Source organism: Paroedura picta, chromosome 11 (assembly GCF_049243985.1).
Source record: "Paroedura picta isolate Pp20150507F chromosome 11, Ppicta_v3.0, whole genome shotgun sequence".
In the NCBI taxonomy this organism is placed as follows: domain Eukaryota; kingdom Metazoa; phylum Chordata; class Lepidosauria; order Squamata; family Gekkonidae; genus Paroedura; species Paroedura picta.
In genome coordinates this window covers 22,717,871-22,736,624 of record NC_135379.1, presented here as the reverse complement: position 1 = coordinate 22,736,624, position 18,754 = coordinate 22,717,871, and the positions used below count along the sequence as shown (strand labels likewise).

Here is an 18,754-nt window from a genome sequence, read left to right as displayed (position 1 = left end):
ACTGTATCTAAAAGCCGAACTCATGTCGCACTGATCCTATTGAAAGGATCCTACTGAACAGACACATGCTCAGAGCTCAACAGACACATTCTCAGATTTTCTAGGCAACCTGTGATCAGTGCTGCACGTATTGGGGGGGACGGGGACTAAAATCTTCATCTTAACTAGAAATGGCTCGTGGGTTTACTCCTCTAGGGAAGCTTATGTGGTGCTGGCAAACTCTAAGAGAGCCAGTTTGGTGTAGTGGTTAGGAGCATGGACTTCTAATCTGGTATGCCGGGTTCGATTCTGCGCTCCCCCACATGCAACCAGCTGGGTGACCTTGGGCTCACCACTGCACTGATAAAACTGTTCTGACCGAGCAGTGATATCAGGGCTCTCTCAGCCTCACCTACGTCACAGGGTGTCTGTTGTGGGGAGAGGAATGGGAAGGCGACTGTAAGCCGCTTTGAGCCTCCTTCGGGTAGGGAAAAGCGGCATATAAGAACCAACTCTTGGTTTCTTTTAGCAGTATAATTATACTTACTCTCTATAACCCATTTGCATGCAGTGATTCGCACGTCATTTCTTCAAATGTCAAAAACACAGAAACTACAGACATTTCCCTAGAACAGGGGTAGTCAAACTGTGGCCCTCCAGATGTCCATGGACTACAATTCCCAGGAGCCCCTGCCAGCATTCGCTGGCAGGGGCTCCTGGGAATTGCAGTCCATGGACATCTGGAGGGCCGCAGTTTGACTACCCCTGCCCTAGAAAATCGTTGGACTGGAAACAGAACATCAGAGAAGTCCAGAATGTCTACAACAGGGGCCTCAGCATGGTGTTCATGTGCTCCATGAGGCCCTTTGACACCTTTTTGGACATCCACCGAGTATTTTTAAGGAAGTGAGCAGGGCCAGGTAGGGCTTTTGCCCAGCAAAGCTTCAGATTGACCACTGGAAGTTTAACAAGCTGTGCAAATTTATTTAAATGTTTCTTTGGCAGCAGCTGCCACCACAGCACAAGGATCCATATTGTGTTACTGAAGTTAACTTGTGTCAATCATTTTGTGACTGGCTCTCCCTCCTGCAGCAGCCATTTTGTGGCAGTGCCCAGCATGCCATGTCAGAACTCCAAATAGGCCCACAGGCTCACTAAGGTCCATGTCATTACTCTTTTGCAGAACCAAGTGGCTTCTCAACTGCACTCCTAGCCAACATGCAGAAAGCATGCTCATGTAATTTTGGCTGTGCCTCAAACGGCTTCTCTCTAGACTACCAAATGAAAATAAGAGTTGGCCACAGATAAAGGCATCCTCACCAGCCTAGCCTCACTCGTTTAACAGTTTCACACCTGCAGCTGTCACAGGTGCATTTGCTTTGCTCATGATGGAGACAGACAGCAGTGGACTGGCAGGAAATGTAGCAGCACACAACCGCTGTGCTTTCTCTATGGGACACCCTGGCTGTGAAATTTCCTCCTCAGACAGGCTCATCTGACACCTGTGCTTGCTTTGAAACAGTAAAGATCAGCCTATTTTTCTGTACTTCTAACAATTTAGCGTGAATATTTTACTGAATATTTTTACCTCTATTTTGTAGTTTAGTTAGTTTTAACATTATTTTACCCTCTTATGGTTATAAGTCAGCATAGAAGTCAGGGTTTTTTTGTTTGTTTTGTTTTTTTAAGCAGAAAAGTGATAAAAGCTTCAAAATAGCCATCTTCAATGGAAATGAAGCAACCAGCTCAGGCTAGGGGTGCTCTGCTATGCCAATAGGGGAAATGAAGTTGCACATGCCAGCTATGATAGGAGCTTGCTCACTCCTCCCCCCTCCTCAAATGGAAAGTCTAATCAAATTCATTACTCTAGATTATTCTTGCATTGATTTTTACTGTTACAGGTACGAAATATCTGAACGGGTAATTGTAAACAGACAGCCTGCATAACAGCTCTAGACTTCTTAGCTAATTTTGGGCTGAATTACCATAAATAAAATCTGACAACCTGACTTATTAGCTCTTCATTTCTACTCAACTACCTGCATGTAAGGACACTGCAGAAAGCTGTGTACCAGCAAGCAGCAGTGTCTGATTCCCATGCATGTGTAATTTATAGACATTTAAAAAATAATAGTAAGGTTTGAAATCACACAATGCCTGTATATCCTGAGTTTACATATGCATACCAGTTACTGTAAAGTCAAATGAAAATCTGTCTTCTGCTTGTCTCGTGCACATGTAACATTTCACACTAGTGCTGCCAGATGATCTATCCGTGCAGCAAGCAGTGAAAGGCCTCAAAGCACAAACCTAAACAAGCTTATTCTGAAGTTATTCTGTTAATTTAAGTAGAACTTCCAAAATATGCATGCCAGCAGGATGCAGTGTTGTGTTGGACTAATATCTGGGAAACCCAGATTCGAACCCCCATTCTGCCATGGAAGGTTGCTGGGTGACATTGAACCAGTTAAGCACATTCCACCTAACTTACCTTGCAGGCCTGTGGTTGTGAATATCAAATGGAGAAGTAGTGAATATTGTAACCTATTCTGAATCCCCAATGGAAAGAAGTTATAAATTAAGGAAATAAACAATTGCTGCTGAAGACAGAGCAACTATATCAAGGCAATGACATGTCACAAATAGAAATGGCAAGGGCATGCTAGACATGGGAACTGTACCTTTTTTAAAAATCTATTCTGATTTATTACCCTTGCCTCTTCCATACATTTTTATTACACTATGGAAGCTCAGTTTTCTTTTGACTCTTACATAGGAGATAGAGAATAACATCTCTAGAGAAGGCCAAAAGTGGGTGATTTGTTAGGTAGGAAGGTCCAGCAAATATGCCATGCCATTTGTACAGGGCACATTGCTCCTCTAGCAGAAGGTGGTTCTCAATAAGAACCAAAGCTAAAAGGATCTTATTTAGTAAAATATAAAATATAAATAGTCATTTAGTAAAATATAAAATAAATTTGCCTGGAATGGGAGCTCATGTTTGTGCTTCTCTCTTGTCCAAGAAAAATTAGATAGTTTATTTTGTATTCTCTGTACCCTGAACAAAAGGGAAGATGCACTTTTTTGATAAAACAAAAAAATCAGTACCATGGAGTTTAAAGCTTTTATTAAGGGGAGATGCTGCGGCTCACTGGCAGAGCATCTGCTTGGCATGCAGAAGGTCCCAGTACTGATTGGCTGTGCCTGTGTGCCAGGCACAGGGGTGGCACTGTCTGCCACTGCCTGATTAGTGGTTGTTGCTGTGGTTGTTACAGACTCTGGTACACTTGTTATGCCATCTGTGCAGATGGGCCCATGTTCTTATTTTCCCCTTGCAGAATGTCCTTAGGGAATAAACCAGCAGCTCAAACTTTTGTGGTTGGCTGCCCACCTCTGGCTCAGCAGCTTCAAAACTGCACTGCCAGCCAAAGCAACACTAGCTCAGTGAAGCAGTCAAACGACACCCACTTTAGAGGAGACTAACAGTACTATGGTACTAGCAATTATCTTTTCAGCCCGAGCATGTAGAAATGATGTCTTAAGGGATTTTACAAGTCCACTGTTCAAGATGCTGTTAAACATCATTCTTACAGTAAAATCAATAAAGATAAATAATGCATTCAATAATTCGACTGAGCCTCTTGTGCCTCTTGTGGCGCAGAGTGGTAAGGCAGCCGTCTGAAAGCTTTGCCCATGTGGCTGGGAATTCAATCCCAGCAGCCGGCTCAAGGTTGACTCAGCCTTCCATCCTTCAGAGGTCGGTAAAATGAGTACCCAGTTTGCTGGGGGGTAAAACGGTAATGACTGGGGAAGGCACTGGCAAACCCACCCCGTATTGAGTCTGCCATGAAAACGCTGGAGGGCGTCACCCCAAGGGTCAGACATGACTCAGTGCTTGCACAGGGGATACCTTTACCTTTACCTTAATTCGACTGAAACCTGGTAATATTCTAATGTAGTAATGTTATAATGTTATAATGCTCCAACTTATAAAGGCTTAGATGTCCCCCCTCCACCCCCAATGCAAACAAGTACTTCCATTTTCTACTTCTCTGGCGCACAGTCTATTTTCTCCAGGCCCAAAGAAAAAATATGCACTTCAGGCTATTATTAAAGCTGTACATTCATAACTGACAAAACATCTAGCATTATTTTGAGTACCAGAAACAGCATGGTTCTTTGACCATGACATGCATTTCCCACACTATAACTCTCAGTTGCATGACTGCTCATAGAGTTTTCCTAATTCTCGCAGCGCTATCTGTACACCTGCAAGAAACCAGTACATAGCCAGAAAACCTTTCTGTTCAGCCTGTGTGGATTTCTCTTCTACAAGCATTACTTGTTAAATTGTACCCTGCCTTTCTGCCAATAAAACTGCTAACCATTTAAACCACACATAACAAACCACATCTTAAAACCATTAAAAAAACAAAGTTAAGATATACATACAAAAAGCTAAAAACAACTATTAAAATATCAGTTAGGGAAGAAGAATCAATGAGGGAATGCTAAACAAAACAAACAAAGTGCTGGGGTCAGATCAACCTCCCCAGGAAGACGATTCCAAAGCTTTGGTGCCATGACCAAGAAGGCCTTCTCCTGCTTTGCCACCCGCCTAATCTCAGGAGGCACTCCAAGCAGGGATTCCAAAGATGACCATATGGGACAGGTAGGTACATTGAAAAAGGTAGCCCTTCAGGAAATGTTGGTCCCAAACCATATATGGCTTTGAAAATCAAGACTTGTTATCTTGAAGTATGCCCAGAAACAAATGGAAGCCAGGGTAGACAGAGAAAGATTGCAATGAAATGGTCCCTATGACAGTCCAGCCAGCATCCTGCCAGCAGCACTCTGCATCAGCTGACATTTCTGAACACTTCTCAAAGGCAGCCCCACATAGACTGCAGTAATTTAATTTAGACGTAACCAAGGCATGCACTACCATGGCCAGATCTTTTCTGCCCAGGAACGTTGGTAAAAGGCATGCCTGTCCACATCTGCCACCAGCTTATCCAGTAGTAGGCCTGGGCACAAGAACACCCACAGACTATAAACCTGTTCCTTCCAGGGAAGTACCACCTCATATAGAATGGGTAAAATAATGCCCTCTTATCTAAAACCAATTATGAAGTATAGCTGGGTGGTCAAGGGAAATCTGTTCAGTGTAGCCCCAACAAATAACTGATACAGTGTTTCTTTTTGGAGCACCAGCTTCTAATATGTGTAATATCTAGGAACACCACTCTCAGCTATTCTTTTACTCTGCATAGAGAGTGCATCTCATGTGTAGAACAAACAGTTAAGGACTGTTACAAGCACATGAACTCCATGTGGCAATGCAGTGTGTCTTCAAAATGTTAGAAGGTAAATTATTAAACCCTGCCCCCTATCCCCAGTTCTAATATTCATAGGTTTCAAAACAGATCAGTATGCATCACCTATGATTTTCAAGAACATGGAAGCAATTGTCTGTATTTGCATAGCAGACAAGGGAAATGGCCCAGGGAGAACTGTCTTAAGAGAAAGACAGATCTCCATAGTAAAAGGTTCAAGATCTGCAATCCTGATGTTACTGCAGGTACCAGAAAAGTCATTTCAAAACACTTATCAAATTCTTGCTTCTAGCCAAGTACAAGAAATCTGCACTTCAGCATTATGGTAAAAACAAGATCAATTATTATTTTAAAATAAACTAGTGGTGGCCCATGGACCCAATTCAGCCCGTAGGCTTCCTCCAGCCCAGTCCATGTTCTCAAGAACACTGTCTCCAGTACATACTTCCAAATGAGTCACGATATAAAGCAAAGAAAGTTCCCACACCCCCACATGGAGAACAGAACTATAAAGATTCACTTTGTGTGCATGTGAGATGAAGTGAATAAAGTGGAAAAAACTGACTCCGCCTGATGGCTTGGATGGGTTCTAGAGCCCTTTTCCTGTGCTTTGGAGTAGCTGAATTGCTTAAGGGGAAAGCGATGCCAAACTCTCTGGAGTTTGGGAGGGAGGGGAGTAAAGGAGCCCTTTGCCCATGTATCAATTTGTGCAAGAGTGAACTGAATTAAATTACTGGCTCTTCAACCCCAGCTCAATTAAACAAAAATGGCCTGGTTAAAAGCTACTTGCTGATGAGTAACTTAAAGTATTGCTTACTAACTGCAAGCAGAATTTTTTACCTTGAAAAACAAAATTGGGAATTCACTACCAGCAGTGGAGTACAAGTATAAACTGTACGAGAATCAGCAAGAAGAGTATGCTACTTTTCTCTACCCGAAGAAGTCTCAAAGCAGTTTACACTCATCTTCCCTTTCCTCTCCCCACATCAGGCACCTGTGAGGTAGGTGAGGCAGAGAGAGCCCTGATATCACTGCTCGGTCAGAACAGCTTTATCAGTGCTGTGGCGAGCCCAAGGTCACCCAGCTGTCACCCAGCTGGCTGCATGTTAGGGAGCAGGGAATCAAACCCAGTTCACGAGATTAGAAGTCTGCACTCCTAACCACTACACCAGTTTGTCTACATTCCAAAACTAACTCCATTATTGCCAATCTAGGCAGTCTCTGTAGCATGCCTTACCTCTCCTCTATTTTTGTCTGTGCTGCTTGGTACGAAAGGTGATTTAAGTACCATGCAAGCTTATTCCCCACTTGGTTTGCTGGTTAAGCTTTGGCCTTTTTTTCGAGTTTCTAATACATGAGTAAAAAAAAAAAGCCACCAGACCAAAAACAGAATTTTGGAAACATAATCTCAAAAGCTAACTGTTGCATAACAAATAGAAAAGCTCTGGGGATAACGTTTTACTCTGTGAGGCCTTTATTCTTTCTTCATAGGAAAAGGGGGTGGGGGATGCCAGAATGCACTATAGCTTCTAACATCATTTTTTTCCAGCTTCACAACTCTGTAAAAGTGAATATATCTACTCTCATGGTGTGGGGGACACTAATGTAGACAAGGAAATATTTGTACAGGGAGGTTAAAGCAGGGAAGGACAACTTCTGTTTTCTCAAGAGCTGTTTCAGGCCTTTAAGTTGCCGCTCACCTGTAGAGCATTAAGTACTGCCTCCAGGGATGCAGGAAGGAAAGCTCTTATAAACTGGAAAGGGTTCCTATCCCCTTCATCCTACCAAACCATCATTATGCTACAAATAACTAAAGCAGTTATAAAATAGTTAAGCAAGTTTTAGCTTATAAAAGCTTATGCCATTCATTTATTTTTCTTTAAAGTGTCTCAAGACTGTTTGTTGTTTAAAAGGGGGGGGGAGATGAAGTTTCTCTTTCAGGCTAATCAGTTTTCTGTTTGCTTGTGAATATAGTTACATGCCAGACTTTCAAGGGGCACAAATACATTTTGCTACATAACCAGAGTCCTCAGAAGGCTCAGACTCCATAATAAAGATGGTGCCACATAGCAGACAGGCTTGTCTTATCTTTGGGCAGTGGTGAGCCATGGCCAAATAAATGTGTCTCCCAAATGAAGCCGGCAGGGATGTGAGACAGCAATTTAGGAATCTAATTCTGACCTTTCACACTCAGGTGTTAATTTTATTTTTTGGAAAAATACAGGACAGGTCACCAAAGCCATTGCTGGGATTTTCCTACAACCTGAAAGAAACCTCAGACTTGCAGAAAAACACAAGAGAACTGCTAAAAGGGGGGGGGAAATGAATTTCAGTATGCTGTGTTAATGGATCCCACAGATGAAGGGAGGGGCAGCAAGGTAAGGAGCAGGCAGAAACATGGGAACCATTCCTCAGGAGTCCCTTTTAGGGTAGTGCAATTTAGAATAGTACAATTTAGGTGAAACACTATCTTGCTCTTTCTTCAATAGTCAATGGTCAAATAATTGCATATTTTGGACTTTAAATCACATACTCTTTAAACAGACATGTGCTCATCTATCCACCGGAGATGCACAGCGAGTTATCAGTCTTCTCCTTGGGGAGGGAAAACAAGTGCAAGTTCCCTGGATAGATCTCTAGTGTTCTGGAAGAGCTCAGGTAGAGGTGCAGAGCCCATATGAAGGTCTGCACAGAATCCACAATGTAGTAACAATTCTGGAAACATTTCTGCCACACCTTAAGTAAAATTGCTTTGAAGACTGCATAAATTGACCATTCTTTGAAGAATAAAAAGTACTTTATTTGCTTTCAAAACAAAATACTGCTGAGTAAAGGTGCCAAATTAGACACTCTGGATTATGTCACCTGAAGAGAAGTACAGAACAAACCGACCCACTATTTTCAAAATGTAGTTTTTTATACAGCACCTTCTGTTTAGTAAATCTCGCCTGCCTATTTATGCCCATTAAAACAGAATCCTATTATTGATTTTCAAATTTTATTTTGGACCCCATTGGCTCATTTTAGTGCTGTGCTGTTATAACTTAGATAATGATTTGGTTGAGGGATTACAGGGGATATTAAATTTGCAGATGATACTAAACTGGGAGGGGTAGCAAACACAACTGAAGACAGCAACAGAATACAGGATGATCTTGATAGGCTCGAGAAGTGGACTAAACTGAATAAAATGAAGTTCAATAGGGACAAATGTAAAGTTCTGCATTCAGGTAGGAAAAACCAAATACACCAAAATAAGATGGGGGAGACTTGTCTTGGCAGTAGCATGTGCGAAAAGGATCTAGGAGTCTTGGTAGACCATACACTGAACATGAGTCAGCAGTGTGACTCAGGGGCTAAAAAGGAAAATAAGGATTTTGGGCTGTATCAAACGGAGTATCGTGTCCAGATCATGGGAGGTAATGGTACCGCTTTACTCTGCTTTGATTTGGCCTCATTTGGAATATTGTGTTCAGTCCTGGGCACCCCAGTTGAAGAGGGATGTTGACAAATTGGAACATGTCCAGAGGAGGGCAACAAAGATGGTAAAGGGTTTGGAGACCAAGACATATGAAGAAAGGTTGGGGGAGCTTGGTCTGTTTAGCCTAGAGAGGCAACGACTGAGAGGGGATCTGATAACCATCTTCAAGTATTTAAAAGGGTGCAATATGGAGGATGGAGCAGAATTGTTCTCTCTTGCCCCAGAGAGACAGACCAGAACCAGTGGGATGAAATTAATTCAACAGAAATTCCATCTAAACCGGAAGAAGTTCCTGACAGTTCGAGCGGTTTCTCAGTGGAACAGGTTTCCTCGGGAAATGGTGGGTTCTCCATCTTTGGAAATTTTTAAACAGAGGCTAGATAGCCATCTGACGGAGAGGCTGATTCTCTGAAGGCAAAGGGGTGGCAGGTTACAGTAGATGAGCAACTGGGATGTGACTGTCCTGCATAATGCAGGGGGTTGGCCTAGATGACCCATTCAAACTCTATTATTCTATGATTCTATTAAATACTATAAAGCTGATGGATTAGTAAATTCAAGATCTATCTTGCTAATAATCAAAACGTAACTTGGATAATTCTTTCAATTCAAAATGAATATGGTATCCCACATAATTTTTGTTTAGGACTCAGGAAAGCTGGGTGGGCATTAATTATTAATAGTAGGATTAGGATTATTAAACTTTCAGTCTTTACATACAAAGAAATATAGGTTTATCTATACCTTAGGGCAAACTACAGCAGATCAGACATTAGTAAAGAATCCAGGAAGTCACCATCTTAATTAAGTTACTTGCATTTACATTGGCTAAGGTCCATATAGAAAAAGTACAGAAAATAGATATCATAATGCATGGTTCCAGTTTCAATCAGCAAAAGAGGTTCAAATATCCTTCACATATTATACCTGCTACAATCACTTTCCCTATGATTAACTGGAAACTGGTGTAACCTTGTGGGCCTCTGGGGACTTCTGGAAGTTTGAGGACGGGAAGTAGGTTCTAGAGGGGGAAATCACAAGACAGCTGTCATGGAGTACTGAGCCAGCCACAAAATGTTGGGAGGATGCAAGCCTAGCATTCTTGCTCTAGACACCAAGTTTGGGATTACTAAACTCATGCATTACCTTCCATTTGAAAGTTGCACTTAGCTGATTTCCTACCTGCTGACTAAATATTCTAACAGAAACCACATGCCAGTGAAACTTTTGCTCTCCCAATATGACCCACTTACAGCAGCAAGACACAGTCACCACATATAAACACAGTTTTGTCAGCAAAAAAGCAGCCTGGTTCCAACCCATTATCTCAAGATACTAAGCTTTCACAATGGCATCTCACGAAAATACTGCCCTTTTCAAGCATATTGCCTGAAAAGACAAGCTAAATTATCTACTTGTTGTCCCTGTGTTTATCTTTGCATATGAGTGCTGCAAGTACACCAGCTGGGTTGGGGGAAAGAACTCAGGAGACAGTTGCTATGAAGGTGAATTTTTTTTTGCCGTTCCTCAGCTGTTATACTCTGTTATAGGTTCCATGTATCCCTCATGTTGTATGTAAACCGCCCCTGAGCCATACGGAAGGGCGCTATAGAAATCAAATAAATAAATAAATACTACTAAGGAGTATTAACTGAGGCTACTTTTTGAGAGGAAAAAGTTTGAGGATTAGGGGCTTGTAGCCTGCTGGTGAGTGGTGTTTTGGGGTAATTTTGACTGGTGCACTCCTGTAATGGAAATGATAACGGATGTGACGTCTGTTGTTCCGCCCCAGTGGATGGTGGGGGAGACCACCTATATGGGTGGTGAAGCCGGCGCAGTTGGCGAGGCCCAGCACTGAGCCCCACTCATTGTGCCGTCACCACCCTCTGAGGTCATGCCCACCCTCGAGAGAGTGGGGAACAACCTCAGAAGACCAGCAGCAGCTGCTGCTGCCAAGGTCTGGTGCTGAGGCTGGTCTGCTGTGCCCTTGCCTGTCTTCCACAGATGGTCCTACCCTCAAGACAGTGGGGACAGCCTCGGAAGAAGAGTTGTAGCAACGGCATAGCCAGCAGGGTTTGGCGCCAGGCCTCACCAGCTGCCACCTTGGCCATTACGCCACACAATCACCAAGAATCTCATTGTTGTCCAATTTTTGTATTTTACTTTTTAATTTAATTTAATTACATTTATATACTGCCTTACCTTGAGGCTCAGGCCAGTTTACAATGAAGATTTGTCATACAATACAATGAACATCATGATTATGAATTTATAACAATTTTTGCAATGGAATAACTTATATGAACTTCTATTTCTAACAGTAATCCTTATGACTTTATAACAACTGCTGACAGTACAACTGTGAATCACTTTTTCTTCAGCACTGCCAGATCAGGAGCTGTCCTGTGCCTCTGCTGTGTGGTGAGGGGTCTTTGGGGGCTCTAGATGCTGTGGTTTCATTGGCCTCGACCAAAAGCTAGAGCCCTGCAGAATTGTTTTAGCTCTGGCAAGGCCCTGATTTCTTCTGGGAATTCATTCCACCAACTGGGGGCCAGAAAAGAAAAGGCCCTAGCTAGGAGGAGGTAGGCATATGGTAGTGGGTGATTTGATCATGAGGAATATATAGAATGGGGTATATGACAGGTGTTTTTACCACATGGCAACTTGTCTGCCTGGTGTGAAGGTTGCAGATTATCACGTTTTGGCTAGATAAAACTGTGTTGGGAAGGTGTCAGTAGTCATGGTGCACATTGGCACCAATGATTGGGAAATGTAATCACATGGTCCTGGAGGGAAAAATTAGGTTACTAGGCTGAAAATCAAAGGCCAGGACCTCAAAGGACTATTCCTTGCTGTTTGGAAGTGGTCACACCAAAATTAAATATTGTATGCATATTTAAGCCTGATCTGGTCATACTTTATAATTTTAGAAGTTGTTTTCACAAATGCTAAGCAAAAAGTCCTTATGAGTATAAATAAAAGCTAATATCTTTCAAAAGGTTCAATTTCCCCTATAGATATTACATAGATATTTTGTGAACCAAGCTATATCAGTGTTCCATGAGCCATGGGCCAAATGCTCTGGCTTCACAGCAGCTGAGCACAATTATGTGGTCTGAACAATGTTCAGAACCTTAGAACGTTTCAATTAAATGTGGAACTACTAATCATTATACCGCATCTTCACCTTTTATATAGGAAAGGACAGAAACACAATTGCCAGAGAATAGCTGTTTACAAGCTCACTGGTTCAAGCAGCCTCGGTAGCAAGGATCAGAAAAGAATTATTGCACCCAAAATGCTGACAGTGGGAGAGAATAAAAAAGAGAAATGAGAAAAGCAAAAATGAACTACAGCTAATTTTGTATAGAAAAATTACTATGCAAGAGATCCCATGCATTCATGCCCCCTCAGAATGTTTATGTCCTGCCTGATCCATCTGGAATATGTTAGCTGTTAAGTGTCCATGATTGGCTTTTCGAGCTTACCTGAGTAGATTTATCCTTCATGCATGAAGGATAATGTATGTGAGGATCTCTAGGCCACTGTCCTGTGAGGTAAGGTCCTGTTATTGTGTCTAAAGAAGAAGTCCGTCTTATGGTGCTAGAGGTTCTAATCTGCTGGGCTTTTGGCCGGTCCACTGAAAAAGAAAACATTTTATATATACCATTGTTAATATGTTGTGCATAATTCAGATGTATACATCAGTTTTCAGTGTAGGATCTTAAAGTTACTAATTACCAGAAAACATGTCAAGATCAGCTTTATCCTAATTCCTATGCCATTCATTTAGTAGAAAGGATAGGTACATGTATGGACAAGGGTAAATTAAGCCTGGAATATTTACACTATATGGCTGAATTTGGAGTGGTTCTGACACAACGCTATGTGAAAGGAAACTCAGACTCATTTACATGGTTCTTCCTCCTTCTTCCTCCCAATCACAAGCACACCCAATTACTGCTATTTCTGATGTAAAGGCAAACTTTTGTTTAACTTGCTGTACACACCCATAGCTATGATTTAGCAACTATTTTCTATACATAATTTTAAAATTTTCTATATACAATAAGGGGAGTTAGCACACCGTCAGGAAGTGCCTGAGGGTCTCTGATTGGCCATCACTGGGAGGGCCCCCATACTGAGGGCCAAGCAGTCTCTGCTGCCGCACTCCTCCCTACCTTCCAAGCCTCCACATCACACTAGGATTGCCACCAACTTTTCCCCTCAGCTGTGGCCTTCCTACCTTCCGGCACAGACAGTGGGAAGCCAGGCCCACACTCTGCCCCAGCCCCACCATACTCTCTGCCCTCTTACTTCCAGCATGGCCAGTGTGTTTCACACAAGCCCCAACAACCACACCACCCTCCTCCACTCGGCCAGGGACATGGCTGCACCCTACACCCCTACTCCCACCCCACTCGCTGTCCTCCAGGCCTCTGGTTCAGCTGACAGCATGCAAAGCCCACTTTATGGCAACCTCGGAACAGGAAAACCCCACCCCTGTGCAAAGACAAAAAGAGTGGGGTGGAGGGCACTGGCACGAGGCCCACTACAGGTGCCCTTGCCACCAGCACCACCCCGCCCAGCCTCGCTGTAGAAGCGCGGGGGGGGGGGGATGGTGTACCAAGGTCTACTTTCAAGGCAGCCTAGGAGCCACTCCCCACATCCCGGCAGGGGGGATTGGCAGCTCCTAACCACCGCATACTCCTCCCTGCACACTCCCACGGAAAGACCTAGCAGCAGGGGACCACTTCTAGCCTACTTTTAAAGCGGGCGCTGCTTCCTAGTTACATATAAACCTAAGCACTTACTTTTAGTTACCTCCTCATTACTCTTTTACAAGCATTTATGAAGAGGAGCTGGTTCTTATGTGCCGCTTTTCTCTACTAGGAGTCTCAGAGCGGCTTAAAATTGCCTTCTCTTTCCTCTCTCCACAACAGAAACCCTGTGAGGTAGGTGAGGCTAAAAGAGACCTGATATTACTGCTCCATCACAACAGCTTTTTTCAGTGCTATGGTGAGCCCAAGGTCACCCAGCTGACACTGCATGTTGATGAGCAGGAAATCAAACCAGGCTCGGCAGATTAGAAGTCAGTGCTTCTAACCACTACATCAAGCTGGCTATGAGTCTCTATTTTTATACAGTTTATTATTTTACACAGTTTATTATTGTATTATGCATTCTGATTATTTCAAGTGAGCCATGTATCATCCCAAGGAACTATGTGCTGTAGTTTACAACCTATTGAATTATAGTTCATTTGCATAGCCGGTTTTTTAATCAGGTGGCCATAGTAAGACTTCAGACTGAAACCTTGAAGAGGTACTGTCAGTCTGTAAAGTAGATGGTACTGATCTAGATTGACTAAGGTCATATCATAGGTTGTCAACCATCAAAACTGCAATGGACCATTGGGGAATACTATCCCAAACCGTGTTACATCAACAAAAATCACTGGTGGACACAGACCACAGCTCAAAGAGGTTGCTGTGTAAAGAAACAAACCTCAACAGATTTCCACCAGTAAAAATTAAAATGTAAGTTTCTAAGATCCCCATCAATAAGGGGAAAGACATGATTAACCCCACCCTATTTTTCCATATCATTTAGCAATAAAAGAAAAAAAATTATCCTACACAGCTTACAGGGGAAGAGAGTTATTCCCTTCCCAAACGATACTCTTCAATCAGCTTTACCTACCTAATTCCACAGCACCACACGGATAAAATCTGAGCAATGCACCATGGAGGATTTAGTGCCCCACACTGACATTATCACTTATCTGACAGTACTTCCCATCATCTTCATCCCCACACACATCCAGTTTGCTTCCTACCATAACTGGTTGGGGAGTGGGAATTGAAACTGAACACTGTGCAAGTCCACACAAGCCCAAGTTATTTGTTCTGCCATATAGCCCTTCTTCAGAAGCTGAAAACAGTGGTTCAGGTATCTTATGGACATCTCTCCCAATACCTTTTACAGTAAAGACTGGTATAAAGAAATTACACTGTATGAAATAGTTCCATTTTATTCAAAAGTGTTTTTCTACACAGGCAATAGGGTAACCCTGTACTACAGTGGTCCCCAAAAACTGGGCTGCGGCCCGGTGCTGGGCCGCGGCTCCCTCTCCCCGCCCCCCCCCCGCAGTGAGAAACTTCCCAGGCTGCAAGCAAATTGGCCACCAAAGCGTATGCACGACAGCCGGATCGCCCCCCCCCCCACCGGTCCGCAGCCTAAAAAAAGGTTGCAGACCAATGCTGTACAAAATGCTTCACAAAGGTACCTGGGTAATTCTGTGGTCTATACTAGGGATGGGCACAAACCAAATTACAAAGAAAAATCCGTGATAAATTTTGCCCTGTTCATGGTTCATGTCAAACTTCAACAAACTTTTAAAGCAGTTCATGGTGGCTCATGGACAGAGCATAAAGCAGGTGTTTAAAGGACTCTGAGTCCTTTTAAATCCCTGTTTTCTGTTCACTGCCCCATCCCCATACTTTTCTGTTCCCTTTTTCCCCTCCGCTCAGCTGCTTCATGCTGTTTTGTGCAGTACCTTTAAAGATAGCACACAAGAAAGTCTGAAAAACAGCTAAGTGGCAGGATCATCTGTTCCCCGTGGCTCATTTATTTCAGGCTTTTGAATAGTCCCTTTAAACTTTAAAGAGACTGGACAAGGCAGCAAATGAGCCAGCCCCACTGGGTTTTGTGCTTTCTTCAAACCCTGTTGAAAGGGACTATAGTCTCTTTCAACAGGGTTTGTGGGGCCACAAACATTTTTGATCTGACAACAAAGATCCCAGTTCAGTTTGGTTCATGGTTTGGCCACGAACTGACACATTTTTCCAGTTTGTGCCCATCCTTTGGTTTATATTAATATGTATGCTTTGCTGTAATTTGGATTTTACAATGCAATTCTGCATTATTTAATATGTCCTGTTAACACTTATGCCTTGTTTCAGTTTTGTTTTTTAGACTCTTAGTTAATTCTGCAACCCAAATCCTATTTCATTGTTTATTGATTGTCCTATCTTGTTGATTGTATTAGTACATTGTATGTTATCCCCCTTGAAACCAAATGAGAAAAGGAACTATACAGTAAATAAAATCTTTCTTCAGTACTCATTCTATTTGCCATTTAATTCTTATTCCCTCTTTAACAGTTGTCCCAGTATCTGACATGATCAAGCAAATGCTTTGAAACCAATAGTAATTTGCTTTTCAAATTCATTAGTAGCTTGTTTTATCACTTTACATTTGGGTAATGCTGGGCATTTGACTAGTTAAAAAAATTTGGTTAATTGACTCATCAACTGTTTTTCAAACAAGATTAAATCAGCAGGTTTGTTACTTAGGATAATAACCAAACTAAATTATTTTATTATTGTGAAATAATGGAATTCCTCTTCAAAATTGTAAAAAAATATTTTAACTTTTCAGACTGTTAGTTGAGGTTTATATATTGACAATTTTGGACTTTCTTCCTCTGATTGTTCAGCTAAATTGCATTTGTCTGCTGATATAATGACTCCATGCTTTCTTGATGTTCAAAGCAAAACAAGCTTCATTATTATCAGCATCATCCTTTCTATTAGTTGTATATTACCTCAACATCTATAGCACACATGGGAGAATTAGAATTGTCAATATGTTTTTGTATATTAAGATAAGACTTCAAGTTTTGAAATCTGAGGTCAAGTTTCCTGTGCATTACTGAAATAAACAGGAGACTTTTCCAGATGAGCATAGTGGGGTTGTGTAACCCGGACAGCAAACAAAACTAGGAAAGATACAAATTGTCAAGTAACTGTCTGTAGAGATAGAACGACATGACCTCTTGACTGCTAATGAATGTTTGGGTTACAATCCAAACCAGAATATACAAGAATGTTCATGCTTCCAAAATAATAGAAATAGTCTGGCTTAAGTTTGCTAAAATGTGATACCTCATAAATGTTCATTTAGAACCACTTGTAGAAAGAAGCAGCAATAATTTACAATGCGCATACACAGTAAGTGTGAAATTGGGGGAAACAGACACCAAGCCACCATGGTGCATAGAAATAATAGTACTTTCAAATCAAAACCTTTGTCTCTTAGCTTGGCTGTTGTTGTTCCCAAGAACTCTTCTGCCTTCACACTCCTCTACCATAATTTAAGCAAAAAGTGACTCTGCTAGCCTCAGAAAAGTTCACCCCATCATGATTTTTGGGGATGAGGTAGCTATTCATGTTGTGGAAGTACACAATGCAACCTTCATTCCAAATTAATGCATCATGAGAGAAGGAGCCCTGATTATATACTTAACAACAGCTTGACTGAGAAACTAATAGTCAACTGGGCATATCCTTAACACTATTTCGCTCCCTTATATATTTGGGAAACAGCCTCCTGAGAGGAGACTGTCCGGGGCCCTGTCCATCCATGTCCACCCTGATTGGCCCTCCCCCTCCAGCTCCCACCCTCCCTCCTTGCCTCCTAGAAGCCTTGTGGCTACGACCTCCATTGTCACCCACGAGGAGAGAGACAGTGACAGAACTTTGCGGCCTGCAGGTACACTCCTGCTGAGAGGGAACCGGAGGGGGGAAGTTTGCAGGCTCCTTGCGGGCCACAAACCCTGTCGCCACTGGTGGGGGGGGGCTTTCCACTCCCTTTATCTCGCTTTGAGGGCCAAAGGGAGCCGCAGCCACCCTCTCACACCCTCCTGCCTGCTGCCCCTTTCAAAGCCCATTTTTAAAATGGCCTTTGATACTAATTTCTAGTATAATCCCAAGGTATCCTACATGATTTTTTTTAATTTCTAGTTCTGTAACTACTGAAAAATAAGTTTTATATCCAGAATAAAGATTAGCTTTCTGCTATGGTGAAGAAGACTAGGGCTACTGCTAAATTTATAAACAACACTTTTGACAGAGCGTTAAATTATAAGAGACTGTAAAAAAAAACGTTTATGATACATTTTGTGGTAAGCAAGAATTAGAAAATACGACTAAAACATAATGACTAATAATAATAATTCAGTGCTGCCAAGTTACAACCAACCTATGGCAATACCTCATGGAACTTCTGAGGTAAGCAGAGGTTTGCCATTGCCTCCCCCTGCACAGCAATCCTGGTCTCCCTTTGATGTCTCTCATCCAGGCACTAATCATGAAGGCTGGAAAATCTGTTTGGAAAATGTTTTTTGGACAGGCTCCTAGATCCAAATTAAAGCTGTCAAGATGCAAGTTAAAATGAATGAACTGGTTCCAGTGAAGAAACAAATTTACTGAGTGGGCCAAATGGAAATATTTTAACTTAGTAAGTGATGCCCTAAGTCACACCTCTCAAATCCCTCCAATAGTATAACTCTACTTAGATGATCTTGCTGCAGAATGCCACATGCCCTCCTAACAATATACAAGGCTAGAGATGGGAAGGCCTGGAGGAAAATAAAACACAGGAAAATAGTTAGCATCATAGCCACGTAGTTAAATGCCAATAACTTACAATCACCTGTGCTATGAACTCCCACAGGACTGTCTACTAAAGGTAAAGGTAAAGGTATCCCCTGTGCAAGCACCGAGTCATGTCTGACCCTTGGGGTGACGCCCTCCAGCGTTTTCATGGCAGACTCAATACGGGGTGGTTTGCCAGTGCCTTCCCCAGTCATTACCGTTTACCCCCCAGCAAGCTGGGTACTCATTTTACCGACCTCGGAAGGATGGAAGGCTGAGTCAACCTTGAGCCGGCTGCTGGGATTGAACCCCCAGCCTCATGGGCAAAGCTTTCAGACGGCTGCCTTACCACTCTGCGCCACAAGAGGCTCGACTGTCTACTATCAGGCACATTAACTAGCTTCTGCAGTATACTACTTATTAGTCATACTACTGTATGCTAGAAAGAGAAAGAGCCTCTTTTTCACTCCTCCATAAACAGATGATCACTAAAGGGAAATGCCACTGCCAATATCATT

General features: G+C 42.4%; 1 protein-coding gene across 3 annotated transcripts in view; it reads right to left on the bottom strand.

Moving 5' to 3' along the window:
• Positions 1 to 18,754, bottom strand: part of GLCCI1 (glucocorticoid induced 1) — a 45,941-nt gene that overhangs the window by 21,273 nt on the left and 5,914 nt on the right. For all 3 annotated transcript variants that reach the window (XM_077304505.1, XM_077304504.1, XM_077304503.1), the window contains exon 2: positions 12,285 to 12,436. In XM_077304505.1, coding sequence (XP_077160620.1) covers positions 12,285 to 12,436 — 152 coding nt within the window. The remainder of the gene's footprint in view (positions 1 to 12,284; positions 12,437 to 18,754) is intronic.